At 33.1% G+C, this 15426-nt stretch overlaps 1 protein-coding gene across 4 annotated transcripts in view; it reads left to right on the top strand.

The window, feature by feature from the left end:
* ADK (adenosine kinase) overlaps window positions 1–15426 on the top strand; it is a 537819-nt gene that overhangs the window by 359280 nt on the left and 163113 nt on the right. For all 4 annotated transcript variants that reach the window (XM_043598129.1, XM_043598131.1, XM_043598130.1 and 1 more), the window contains one exon: window positions 7931–8101. In XM_043598129.1, the coding sequence (XP_043454064.1) occupies window positions 7931–8101 (171 nt within the window). The remainder of the gene's footprint in view (window positions 1–7930; window positions 8102–15426) is intronic.

Genomic DNA, 15426 nt, shown 5'->3' on the forward strand with positions numbered 1-15426 from the left:
TTCATTTAATTCTTACAACAACCTTGATAGGTGTTACTATTCCCATTTTTCAGATGAGAACAGTGAGGCCTCAGGAAGTTAGATAACCCCAAATCACAGTTAAATAATAGTCTGATGGACAAAACTGTTAAAAATAAGTATACTGTTGGGGTGTCTGGCCAGCCTAGTCTGTAGAGCACGCAACTCTTGTTGATCTCAGGATCATGAGTTCAAGCCCCATGTTGAGTGTAGAGTTAGTATACTGGTTTGTTTAAACTCGCTCGTGCTGAGAATTGAATGGATCCTGTCAGATTATTTTCATTTGGCTTAGACATGGCTCCTCTCTTATTATTTTATTTTTCCTATCGTTCCTTATCCCTAATCCCATTCCTCTTCTCACCATGGGAACTCTAACGTGTTTGATATGAACTTTATATCCTTGAAAATGTATCATTTTTTAGATGCATGTTTACAATATACACAATATATAAAAGTATGAACTATATAGCTTGTTCAATCTGATGTATATATTTCTAGTTTATTGCTTTTAATCTCTATATAATAGCGTGCATTTACCACATTTTCCTTATCTTTTCCCCTAGAAATGGACTTGCAGGATGCCTAACACTGCCTTTCACTTTCAGCAAAGCTGTGATTAATATCCTATGTATGTCCCCCTAAAACCTATCTTCTTTCCACTATGTCTTGCTGCCTCCTATTACATGCTTTTTCAGGGGATTATTTCAGATAGAAGAAAAGCTAACTTCTAGGCTCATGGAATAGTTAAGATTGCAGGTATTCTAATCCCTAAAAAGATTAAAATATATTGGAATGAGTGATCTCATTGATGCTTCCAAAAGGAACCACATAGGCAGGAAGACCTAGGTAAATTATTTTGTTCCTTTGAAGCATTATATTGTCAGTGCTAACAAGTATTTGCTAGTGTATTTGTTCTGGCTTTTTCTTTTACTGATTCCACTGCTGTCATTGGTAGGAAGTAGTATACATCATAACTTTGTAATTGTAATCAATTTACACATTGTCTTAATGGTTGTCAAAGTCAACATTTTCCTTAAAAGCACATAGGAACTGTGCTTTGTCATAATTCATATTTGATCTTCCCACCCCTATAAGGAGATACATTTTACACCCTGGGAGATTGATAAAACATGTAGATCCTTTGAAGAAGAAGAAAACATACTATATGGTTGGGGTGTGTGTGTGTGTGTGTGTGTGTGTGTGTGTGTGTGTGTATACACTTTTTTTTTTTTTTTACTTCTCATTTATTCATTCTTTCAACCTCATTCTCTGACAAGTGTTACTATGGCACCTCCATCCTGCTATGGAAAACAGACTAAATATGTTCTTTAGAACAGACAACAGTTATATGTCTTGAGAAACAGCATCTGGACTCTGAGCCCTCTCTTATTGGTAGTCTAGGTTGGGGGCACTCTTTTGGTTGTCTAAATATTTTTCTGTTACCACACATCCTTCTTACTTTCTCTTTTGCTGTTATGAATAGTGATTTATATTTACCAAAGTCACTAATCTCATATTTAGTTTTTTTTTCTTTTTCCAGCCATCTACTTGAAGAAATAAAATGGACTTACTTCTAGCTATTTATCTGCTCTCATTCTTATTTATTGAATTAAGCTTCTCACCATCTATAAACAACTCTTGTTTGTGTCGCAATTTACCTCAAATGACAAAATATTTTGTCTTTTAAGTAGTTTTTATCAGAAGAGAATTGAACAGCATCACCAAAATTTGAAAAATAAAAAAGTATTAAAATTATCCATAATTTTTTCTGCTCACATTTAACCATTTTTACTGTGGGTGTATTCTCTTCTAGTTTTGTCCTTTTGATTTAGTGTAGTTTATAACCATATTTTGTACACACTATTTGTATGTCTTATGTTTCATTTAACATTTATCTGATGTAAACATTTTCCACTTTTCTACTTAGTTTTCATAATCATAATTTAAATATTTTTTCATATTATTCTCTGGAGGAGCATTGTCCAATGGAAATAGAACAAGTCACATATAGTTGAAAATTTTCTAGGAGCAAATTGAAAATGTAGAAAGAAACAGGTAAAAATAACATTAATAATGTATTTTATTTAACATATCTAAAATATCTTTCATTTCAACATGCAATTATATAAAATTATTATATTTTTGACATTCTTTTATTCATGCTAAGCCTTTGAAATTGTTGTCTATCTTAAATTTACAGCAATCAATTCAGTCACTAAATTGTCAATAATCAAAATGAAATGTAGCCCTACCAAAACAATAAAATTGTTTATCAGAAAAATATTTTCCACTGCTTCTATTTCTAAACTTCAATATATTAAATTAAAATTTAATTTCCACAGTTGGACTAGCCACATTGCATATGCTCATTAGCTACATGTGGCTTCTTACATTTAAATTAAAATTGAATAAAATTTGAAATTCAGGTCTCCAATTTTACTAGCCACATTTTTTTCTGAACTAGCCACATTCTAAATGATCAACAGCCAGGTTTAACATAGGTATATATGCCAATTCTTTCTTGACTATTTGTTCCTCTATCATTAAGCATTTACATTATTTCCAGGTTTTCAGTAAAATAAATAGTATGCTGATATGTTGATAAATGTGTATTTTCCCATATTTTGGATTATTTCCGTAATGTAGACTCTCATAAATAAAACTATTGGGTCAAAAAGTATGAATTTGTTTATGGTTCCTCATGTGTATTCAAATTATTTTCTGAAAAACAGCGTCAGTTGTCCTCCCACCAGCAGTATTAGTATATTAATTTCACCAACCTTTCTTCATCATTGAAGAACCTTTTTTCACCATGTTATTTCTTTAATTGCTAGTGAGGAATACTTGTCTATGTATTTATTTACTAGCATATTTATTTTTTTTTTTTTCAACGTTTATTTATTTTTGGGACAGAGAGAGACAGAGCATGAACAGGGGAGGGGCAGAGAGAGAGGGAGACACAGAATCGGAAACAGGCTCCAGGCTCCGAGCCATCAGCCCAGAGCCCGACGTGGGGCTCGAACTCACGGATCGCGAGATCGTGACCTGGCTGAAGTTGGACGCTCAACCGACTGCGCCACCCAGGCGCCCCACTAGCATATTTATTTTAATGGAATGCTTTTTGATGTTCTTGGCTCATATTTATTGGTGTCCTAATGTTTGTTTAATTTTTAATCTATTTTTAAACTTCTTTATAGACTAAAGATATTAAGTCTTTGTCATATTTACTGTAGACATTTTTCCTGGTCTTTTGTCTGATTTTTTTTTAACCCCTCCAAGGATTGGAAGAGAATCAACTGAAAGTCTTAATTTTTCTCTAGCAAATCTTTAGATAATCTTCTCTCTTTAGGCTCAAAAGTCGTTCCCACTCCAGAAGTTTGATATTTACTTCTGTTTTATTGTAGATTGTCTATGTTTTTTAAGAAAGTAAAAGAAAACTCTTTGGTCAAACTAGAATTATATAGTTCTGTATTTGCAAGAAAGGAAACTAAATTACACGTTTTTAACCTTTAGTCAAAATCCAGTGTTTACTCATTATTTATAGATCAAATTCTGACCTACATCTACTACTACTACTACTGTGTTTGAAATTTTATGCATATATATATGTAGATAGGTTCGAATAGATTGTTTTGAGTGTTTCAAAATAATATGATCTATTTCTGCCCTGTTCTATTCTAATTAGAGTATTTTTCTAAACAAAGGGTCTTTTTTCTCCCTGTATTCAAAATTGATAATTATAAGGCATGGTTACTCTGTGTAACTTTAGTCCATTTTTAATCAATATTTTTGTATTTCCAAGAGTTACACATCCTTAAATTTTACAATGTACATGCATACGTGCACACACACACACACACACACACACACACACACACACACATCTATTCCTCGGGTAATTGTTAATGGAAATAATAAAAATAAATTTGTGCACTTAGGTAAGGACAATTAAAAAGAGCCCCAAATGATTGTCCTGAATTAAGGTATGTACTGGCAAAGAGCAAGAAGAACAATTCCTTTCCTTATCTTTTAGTATATTAAACAGTTTAATTTCTTACGTTCTCTTTTGTAGTAGTTAAACTACACAGAGAAATTCTTAGAGTAGTTGGATGACAAATTTATGTACAAATGATTCTTGAAGAACGCAGGAGCTGGGGGGTGTCAAACCCCAATACAGTCAAAAATTTGTGTATAATTTTTGACTCACCTAAAACTTAAGAACTAATAGTAGTTAACTACTGTTGACTAGAAGCCTTGAACAGTCTATTAATATATATTACAATAAAGTAAGCTAGAGAAAAGAAAATGCATTAAGAAAATTATACTGGGCACTTGGGGGGCTCAGAACATCTGACTCTTGACTTTGGTTCGGGTCATGATGTCACGGTTTGTGAGTTTGAGCCCCGATTCAGGCTCTGTGTTGACAGCATGGAGCCTGCTTGGGATTCCCCCTCTCTCCCTCTGTCTCTCCCCCTCCTCTGCTGGCTCTCTCTCTCTCTCTCTCTCTCTCTCTCTCTCTCAAAATAAATAAATAAACTTAAAAAAAAAGAAAATGATAAGGAAGAGAAACTACATTTATAGGACTATACTGTATTTATCAAAAAAATCCACGCGTTAGTGGACCCACACTGTTCAGTCACACGTATTTGAGATTTCTAAGCACTAAGTTTGGCTATGCTAAAATGATTCTTTGGCTCCACCTTTGTCTTTTGCCGTCCCTCTCACTCCTGCCTGTTTGTTCTGTTTTCTTTTCCATTTTAATGGATAAAATCGTCTTGCTTCACTCTCAATACTGATTAATATTTTCAGACTTCTTAAGTGTTAGAATCTGCTTTGCTTTTGGTTGCTCATAGGGACAAAGAGTAATAGGATTAACTGTTGTATAAACTGAAATCCCTAATTAGAAAAATCATAAGATTTTATTGATTATACAGAGTATTTTTCTAAACTCTAGCCATATAAACTATTGGCCTGTTTTTATTACAAATCTGACACCTGAAAAAAAATTTTTTATAATGGCACTGTTTTTATATTTGGTGATAATACAATCTAGAACATATGGCCTAGCAAAGGATATAAATCAAGGAAGAAAAATTATGGTTGGCATCAGTTTTAAGTCTTTGCACTATAACAGAACACAAATCCTAAATTGTTTAAATACTAAATATTTACTTAAAGTAAAACAAGGGACTATTCAAAAATGGAATTAATTTAAATTGTGAATTTTCCTCACTTACAAACTGATAGTTTTTTGTATATTCTTTATAAAATTAACAAAATGTAAGGTATATTGTCCACATCACAATAATCTTGTGTTGCATTTTGAAGTAAAACACACATACAACATACACACTTTTGGAATGAGGCCAAATTTAGACTCCAGGGACATACTGTTCAGTACCTTAAATTACAATCAGATGTATTTTAGCACAGATCAAATTTTCAGTCTGAAGTTGGTGAGAAGCCTAATTATTTGACCAGGTTACTATTTGTGTAGACCATTCTATGGCTGTCTGTGGTTAATCCACAGCTGGCAGAATGCTAGCTCTGGGAGGTTTTTATTTCATGCTGGAACAGTTTGGGGAGAAATGGGAGGGGGGTTAGCTTTAAACATTCCTCATTAAATGAAAGACTAAAAAGCAAGTACATACATATTACTATGGAGACAAGATGCTATATAAACTGTTCATTTTAATTCTCCAAGTGACAAAAATAGCAAAGGAAACAGCTTGGATGTTCATAGATTGCAAGTGACATGGTGGTTGGTTAAAAAAGTAAAGTGAAAACATTCAAAAAACAATGTTACCTAAGACTAAGATTTGTTATCTTTTAGAATAGTTGAATATTGGTAAAGAATTAATGAAATGGGATTTTTAAATAATATAAAAATATGTTATAATAGGGAAACATTTTTATTAGAATTTCATTAGCAATAGTTTAATAACAGACAATTATACTATAAAATTCTCTCAATACCTCTGAGTTTATCAGGGCAATAAACCCTTCAAATTCAAGTATACATGACTCCTGCCTCAAAATTAATTTTTTAATATTCTTTTAAAATTCTAATTTTTATTTGTGGGACAGAGAGAGACAGAGCATGAACGGGGGAGGGGCAGAGAGAGAGGGAGACACAGAATCGGAAACAGGCTCCAGGCTCTGAGCCATCAGCCCAGAGCCCGACGCGGGGCTCGAACTCACGGACCGCGAGATCGTGACCTAGCTGAAGTCGGACGCTTAACCGACTGCGCCACCCAGGCGCCCCTTAAAATTCTAATTTTTAAGTAATAGAAAAGAGTTTTTTTTCTTTTTAAAGTATTTAAAGTTTGCATGATGGAAATGGTTAGTCCTTCAGTTGTAGTTGAGTATTTCAGTAGCCTTTTTGTAATTTTAAAAGAAGTTTCCGTTACATTTTCAAGGTTATTTCTTCCATTTACAAGCTAGCTCTTCTTTCCTTCTTGTTCCCATTGCCCTTACTTCCTCTGGTTTCTTTTTCCTTCTAATCATCCTCCCTATCTTGCTTCTTCATTCTTCTGTTTCTCCCATAGATCCTTCTTGTTGAAGAGCAAAAATGCTCAAACTTTCCCTATTCTTAAGAGCAACTCTTCCAGTCTTCTTCCCCCCACTAAAATGTCTTTCTGCTCTTTTCTATTCTATTACCTATTCAAACTAGGGATATTATCTCTGGTCCTTTGAATCTAAGTACCATCAAATATAAGCTGTCCTAGGGGACATTAATTTTGCTTACCTATTTTGCCTGTGTTTCAGATGATTCTATTATTTTTCATTGATAAACCTTCCAAAATAATTTATAGCCTTAACCCCTGCTTTCTTATCATTCTTTCTTTAATAGCTTTTTTTTTTTAAACCTTTACACCAAAAGCACTTAATCATCAAATCCAGTGACTTTTGCTCATACTTTCTTTCTCTACCCACTGATAGCTTTGGCTACCTTAAAGTATCTTCTTGAAATTTTCCTTGTTGGATTTCTCTGTCATCACTTCTGCTGACCTCATTTGCCTTCCTCTTGTTCTCTCCTTTATGATTTTCTGTTTGTCTTAACTGTTGCTGTCCAGATTAACTTTCCTTTAAATTTTTGTACAGGCTTGTTATTCCTTTCTTTCAAGGAAAACATCATTACCCATCATCTGTCCCCATGCCATCTAATAGACTCCTGACCTGCCACTGAAGGCCTTTTGTGTTCTTAACTCAGCTGGCCTTTCCCACTTTATCTTCTGTTGCTTTTTGTGTATTCCTTCACTCACTTGTGCATCATTCAAACCAATTTCCTATGTAAGCATCCATGTCTGTGCTTATACTTTCTTTTATGTAGAAAGCATGACTATATTTTTTAATTAAAATATTTTTCTGTTATTACTGAATTATTTTCTCATTACTTGAAAATTCTAATTCAGAATCTTCCTTAAAAAAAAACCCTGTAGGTGTTTCATAAGCTAACAAGCTATGATCTTAGGAAACTAATTTTATTTTTTAATAAATATAACGTCACTTATAAGAATCCAAACTGTTTCTAAGAAGCTACAAGGATCCAGTCTGCCTTCATTACTATTTTTCTATTTTAAATGTAATTATTATATTGAATAAGGGCTTTGAAATATTTTTTTCTTATGTGGATTCCCAGGATTCTTTCCATATTTAGTATACAAATCTAGTATGAAATAAGTTATGTGTTATACTCTGACATAATGGCACATATTAAGCATATTGTACTCATATGATAGCTTTTTTTCTTCTAATCAGATGTTGCTGTTTTCTGCCTTGCATTTTATAACTGCAGTTTAAAGTTTGTATTATGTAGACTTTTGCATTTTTTATAGATTTCTATTATTCTGACTGAGAATGACTCTGGAGATGATATTTTTAATTTCCCCTCCTTTTTTTCTTTATCCAGGGCTTTTTTCTTACAGTTTCCCCAGAGTCGGTATTAAAAGTGGCTAACCACGCTTCTGAAAACAACAGAATTTTTACTTTGAATCTGTCTGCACCATTTATTAGTCAGTTCTACAAGGAATCATTGATGAAAGTTATGCCTTACGTTGACGTACTTTTTGGAAATGAGACGGTGAGTTACTTTTTAAAAAAAAGAAGTACCTGGTGGTTTTTTGGGGTTTTTGTGCGGGTGGTTTTTTTCTCTTTTTTTTCTCTTTTTGGTTTGTGTATAAGTTTAGAAATATTTCAGTAAAAACTGAAATACTTGCATAAATAGAATTGAAAATTGCACAACAAAATGTCTTGAGTTTGTAATTCAGGATTTTTAGTATTTCCTCTGGTATATATTAATTTCTATCATAATAAAAAATTGTCTCTTAATAGGTTAGATTATTGAGGTTTATAATTTACATATAGTAAAATTAAATTTTACTGTACATTTGTATGAGCTTTTGAAAATGCATGCCTGACATGTAGCCATGACCACAATCCAGATAAAAATCATTTTCATCACTCCTTTCGGTCATCAACTTACTTGTTTCTGACCAGTAAAATAATGTTTTCCTCTGAAATTTTCATGGATTAAGGTAAGGGGCATTTGGCCTAAAATTAATATTTTATAAATTTAAGTATTTATTCAAAGTGTGAGTCTATTTAATAGATTATGGGTAAATGTTGGTATAATTTGTATTAAATTTTTTATTAATAATATTATTTTTGCTAATATTTGTATGTTGTATTTGAAGGTGATAAAATGGGGTTTAATTTATAAATTTTTACAGCTCTTTTGTTTACTAAAATTATACTTTCTTTCATTCTAAATTAGTAGAAAATAGGTTTTTTTGCTCATTTAGTACTTACAGATTTTGTTTAACCTGTAGACTTTAAACATCCATAAAACAGGGGGGAAAAAAGAGAGAGAGAGAGAGAGAGAGAGAGAGAAAGAGACCTTCAGTATATCTTCTTGTGACCTGGGCAGCATCACTTAACTTTCATGAACCTCAGGTTTTTATGTGTAAAGTGAACATGTTGTACTAACTAGTCCATTTGGATTTGAATTCTATAGTTGTAATGTAGTTTGATTATATTCACTGATTTTGTACCTAAATAAGATAACTGTTGTCTGTGTAGAATAAAATAAATTTGATGTGGAAATAATTTATGAGATCCCCTTAGTGGTTTACAGAAAATAATATGGTGTGAATATCTTCAAAGACACTTTGAAGGGAATTACTACATTCTCGATGATTCACAAACTGATATAATGGCAAGAAATAGTGGTAATAGCCTTGAACTGTGTATCTGCTAGAAGTTTCACTTGGTTAAAATCTACATTTCACATTTCCTTTATGGCTGATTTTATTTTCTGAAGGATTAAAGGAAGTAATTAGGAAAAGTGTTAATCTGGCCTTTTAAATTAACATGGAAGAATTGGTCATCAGTATGGTTGAGAATCCTTGGGAGAAATTGATATTTGAACTCAGAGTTCTTTGTAGTCAGAAAAAGATGAGACTGGCAATATTTAAATATATGCTCTGTATTTTAAGAAGAAAAATTTCTTAAACTTTAAAAAAAAAATAAATATCATTGCAAAGAATGAGATTTTAGAATCAAAGACAACCTGAGATGATTGAATACCATCAAAAATTCAGTTCTGATTTTATAATATCAAATGACCATAATTAGGAAGAAAATGGGGAGGAGCCTTAAAAACAAACATTGCAGAGCACAGAAAATTCTTTAATAAGAGCTCACATTTGTTAAACACGTGTAAAAAGATGGAAAGCATTTACAGAACCAGAGAACAATGCCAAACGTTTGGCATAGACATAGAAGAATAGAAAAGAACAGAGGCCCAAGATTATTAGGTTTGCAGAAAATGCTGATGATATCAAAATGGCCTTCACTTAAAAAAAGAAAAGTCTCCAAATGCACAGCAAGAACAAGACAAAATAATTGGACTTCATCAAAATTAAAAACTTTTGTGCATCAAAGGACAGTATCAAGAAAGTGAAGCCTAAAGCCAGCAAAAGGAAGGAAATAATAAAGATTAGAGCAGAAATAAATGATACAGAAACTAAAAAAAAAATAATAGAACAGATCAACGATCTGGTTCTTTGAAAAAATAACTAAAATTGATAAACCTCTAGCCAGACTTATCAAAAAGAAAATAAAAAGGACCCAAATAAATAAAATCACAGATGACAGAGGAGAAATAACAACCAATACCACAGAAATACAAACAATTAGAGTATGATGAAAAACTATATGCCAATAATAATTGGATAACCTGCAAGAAATGGATAAATTCCTGGAAATGTATAAACTACCAAAACTGAAACAGGAAGAAAGAGAAAACTTGAACAGACTGGTAACCAGCAAAGAAATTGCATCAGTAATATAAATAAATAAATAAATACATACATACATACATACATACATAAATAAATACATAAATAAATACATAAATAAATAAATAACCAAAAATCCAGGGCCAGATGGCTTCACAGGCAAATTCCACCAAATACTTAAAGAAGAGTTAATACCTATTCTTCTCAAACTATTCTAAAAAATGGAAAAGGAAAGACGACTTCCAAATTCATTCTATGAGGCCACTTTGAAGTGCTGAATCACTATAATGTACACATGAAACTAATATTATATTACACTGTATGTTAACTAACTGGAATTTAAATAAAAACTTGAAAAAAATTTTAACAAAGTGAAAGCCCATGGAATGAGAGGAAATATTTGCAATGATATATCTGGTAAGGGATTAACATCCAGAATATATATCTCAACAACAAGAAAACAACTCAATTCATAAATTGTCAAAGGACTTAAATAAACACTTGTCCAGAGAAGATATACACATGGCTAATTAAGCACATGAAAAGGTACTCACCATCACTAGTCATTAGAGAAAACCAAAATGGGATACCACTTGATACACATTAGGATGGTTATTTTCAAATATATGGAGAGGAAAAAAATATTGCCAAGGAGGTGGAGAAAATGGAACCCTTTTGCATTACTGAATGGAATGTAAAATGCTGCTGCTGCTGCTGCTGCTGCTGCAGAAAACAATTGGGTGGTTCCTCAAAATGTTAAACATAGAATTACTACCATATAATCCAGCAGTTCCACCGATAGGTATATACCCAGAAGTCCTGAAAGCAAGGATTCAAGTACTTGTATGTTAATACTTATGGCAGTGTTATTCTCAATAGCCAAAAGTTGGAAACAAACAGAAAGTCCCTCAACAAATGAATAGATAAAATTTGGTATATACATAAAATGGAATACTATTCAGCCTTAAAAAGAAATGAAACTCTGATACGTGATACAACATGAATAGGTCTTGAAAATGTTATGTCAAGGGAAATAAGCCATACACAGACAACTGGATTTTCCTATAAAGATTCCACTTATATGAGGTACCTAGTCAAATTCTAGAGACAGTAGAATATTGGTTGCCAGGCACTGGAGGAAAGGGGGAATTGGGAGGGTTGTTTTTTTTTTAATTTTTTAATGTTTATTTTTTAGAGAGAGAGGGAAACAGTGCAAGCGGGGGAGGGGCAGAGAGCAAGAGAGAGAGAGAGAGAGAGAGAGAGAGAGAGAGACAGAATCCAAAGTAGGCTCCAGGCTCCTAGCTGTCAGCACAGAGCCCGACGTGGGGCTTGAACTCACGAACTGTGAGATCACAACCTGAGCTGAAGTTGGACACTCAACCGACTAAGCCATCAAGGCGCCCCAAGGGAGTTATTTTTAATGGTTGCAAAGCTTCTATGTGAAATAACAAAAAAGGCCTGGAAATGGGTAAATGGTAATGGTTGCACAGCATTATGAATGTACTTAAGGTCACTGAATTGAACACTTAAAATAGAATGGTGAAATTTTATCTTACATATATTTTCCCACCTTGTTTAAATAATTAATGCACCAACTAGTAAAGTTAGACTAGGACTTATAGACTAGTAGAGACATTATACTGTTATAATCTATATATAGTATAGATTATTAAAAGAATCATTTTTCCCTACCTAGAAGAGGAAGTTGTAAAATGACAAGCTACAAGTCGTGTCTGGATAAATTTTTACTTTTTTTTTTATGTTTATTTTTGAGAGAGAGAGTGTATGCATGTGCACAGGGGAGGAGCAGAGAGAGGAAGACAGAGTATCTGCAGCAGGCTCTGCACTGACAGCAGAGAGCCTGATGCGGGGCTCAAACTCACAAACCATGAGATCACGACCTGAGCCGAAATGCTTAAGCAACTGAGCCACCGAGGAAAATAAATATTGGATATGAGGCAATTAGACATATTTGGTGTTTTCTTGAACCAGTCTCAAAAAGTCTGCTGATAAATAAATAGATTTCTGGTGATACACTTCAGTGTTTACTCTGAGCTTTGCTCAGCTATCAACTATTCAGATAAAGCTGTATTTGCAGAGAATGCAAATGCAGAGAATGCAGATAATGCAATACTTTAACAAATATCAAGTAAGTTGAATGTCAAAATGAGACTTTTGAAAACTTTAATAAACTGGAGATACCAGTTGAGTGATGAAAGTTAATAAGGATAAGATTCCATATTTGATTATAAAAAACAAGTGTGGCATTGTTTGTTTTTTTCCTTTAATCTCATCTCTCATTTTTCTCCTTGAATACTTTAGTAATAAACTATCTTTAAGTTTCCAGGGGAAAAAAGGGACATTGTATTTCTATTTTTTTTTAATGTTTATTTTTGAGAGGTGGGGGGAGGGGCAGGGGAGAGAAAGGATCCAAAGCAGGCTCCACGCTGTCTGTGCAGAGCCTGACGCAGGGCTTGAACTCATGAACCGCAAGATCTTGATCTGAGCCAAAGTCGAAAGTTTAACTGACTGAACCATCGAGGCGCCCCAGGACAAAATGCAATGAAGTGTAAAATAGATTTCTCAGGGCATGCAAGTAGGTTTGTTTTATCTTTCTTTCTCCCTCTTAACCCAGAAACAACAATCAAATCTGTGCTTACTGTAAATTTTCAAAATGTCAACTGTTAGTGGCAATCAAAAGAATGAAAACTTGCCGTTTGCTACAATGTGGATATAACTAGAATGTATTATGCTAACCGAAATTAGTCAGAGAAAGACAAATATCATATGATTTCACTCATATGTGAATTTAAGGTACAAAACAGGTGAACATAAGGGAAGGGAAGCAAAAATAATATAAAAACAGGGAGGGGGAACAAAACAGAAGACACTCTTAAATACAGAGAACAATCTGAGGGTTGCTGGAGTGGCTGTGGGGGGATGGGCTAAATGGGTAAGGGACATTAAGGAAGACACTTGTTGGGATGAGCACTTGGTGTTATACAAAGGGGATGAATCACTGGATTCTACTCCTGAAATTATGATTGCACTATATGCTAACTAACTTGGATGTATATTAAAAAAAAAAAATTAAAAATAAATAAATAAGTTCTAGTTCTTGAGTAAGTAAAAAAAAAAGTCAACAGCAAAAACAAAACACGCTTGGCTCTCATTTTCAGAAGGTTATACACTATTAATGATGCTTTAAAGCTTTTCTGATAACTTTAATATTAAAAATTTTTAAATGCCTTGTCCACCAAGGTTCTCTCTTCACATTGATCCTTGTGAGACCAGAAATAAATGAGGTGATCCCTATGATTACTTAAGCTTACTGCTTGGAGAGAATTTCCAGGCCACTATATGACCTAGCTATTCCACTCATAGGTATTTGCCCAAGAGAAATGAAAGGATATGTTCATATAAAGAACACACAGGGGAGACTGGGTGGTTCAGTCGGTTGGACATCTGACTCAGGTCACGATGTCACGGTTTGTGACTTGGAGCCCTGCGTCAGGCTCTGTGATGACAGCTCAAAGCCTGGAGCCTGCTTCATATTCTATGCCTCCCTCTTTCTGTGCCCCTCTCCTACTCACACTTTGTCTGTCTGTCTGTCTGTCTGTCTCTGTCAAAAATAAACATTAAAAATTAAAAGAAAAAGAAGACGTACGCAAATGCTTATAGCCATTTTATCTGTAATACCCAAAGTCAGGAAACAACCCAAATGTCCATCAGCTGGTGACTGGATAAACAAATTGTTATCTATCCATACTGTAAAATACTACTCACTGTTAGAGGTGAATTATTTATACATGCACCAACATGGATAAATCTCAAAATATATATGCTGAGTGAAAGAGGAGATGCCAGACAAAAGTACACTATATATGATTCAATCTAAATTAAATTCTAGAAAATTCAAAGTAATTTGTAGTGACAGAGTAGATCCATGGTTGCTAGGGATAGAGATGTACCGTGAGGCAAAGATCACAAACGGATGTGAGGAAACTGTTGGAAATAATGGATGTGTTCATTATCTTGATTGTAGTTATAGTTTCAGGACTTGATATATGTGTCAACACTTACCTAATTATTAACTTTTTGTTTGTACAGATTATTAAATGACAATTATATCTCATAAAGCTATTTTAAAAGAATGTATACTGTGTGATTCCATTTATAGAAGTTTGAAAATAGGAAAAATTAATCTAGAGTCACTCAAATAAAAGTCACTCCAAAGAACCAATGTTAGAATGAATAAATATCAACTTATTTTTTTAACTATGTATCAAATTTCTATTATTTACATGAAAGATTTCCTTATATTTCAATAGTATTATCAAGCCAAAGGAGGAGTACTTGATAGTCCTGTATTTTAATCCTGACAGACTATTAAATATTATCATACACCACCATTAAATAATGCTTTAAAATTAAAAGTGTTTTACACAAAAACCATTTCATCTACACAATCTGTGGCTGATTTTCTAATGCATGTACGGTTTCAGCTTTACTCATAGAGATTACTCCATTTTTGTTAGGTGGCATTGGTAGTGTTACTAGGACTGTTGATCCTATTCCTCTCTTAATTACGTTTTACTTAACTAACTTGCTTGGATAACATGCAATCCTCATTCTTTTGATAAAACTTAACAAGTAGTCTATGAAAACAAAAAAACAAAACAAAACTTAACAAGTAGTTCCAAGTAAATGAGGGAGAATTCGTGGATATTAGGCTATTCTCTGGTATACCACCTTACTTCTTTCCCCACAAACTTCTTTGTTTACCAGGACTCACTTTATTTGTTCGTAAACCTTTTTAATGCAGTTTATCTTCATCATATAATTAATTATTATATAATCTCACAAAATGAGAATGCAAATAGAATAAGAATTAGCTTAATGAATTAAAAAGTTGCTCTTGAATTAGATGTGGGCATGAAAATGATAAAATATTAAAAGAAGCAAAAGCTATAAATATCTACACTCAGGAATGGCTTGATAAATGTCTATGAGTTTTCATTCTGCTTTAAAGAACTGAAACTGAAATCATAAACTATGAATTATGGATCTGGTTCTATAAGAAAGACTCTAGAATATCAGCAGACAC

The sequence above is a fragment of the Prionailurus bengalensis genome, chromosome D2 (genome assembly GCF_016509475.1).
Source record: "Prionailurus bengalensis isolate Pbe53 chromosome D2, Fcat_Pben_1.1_paternal_pri, whole genome shotgun sequence".
Lineage (NCBI taxonomy): Eukaryota > Metazoa > Chordata > Mammalia > Carnivora > Felidae > Prionailurus > Prionailurus bengalensis.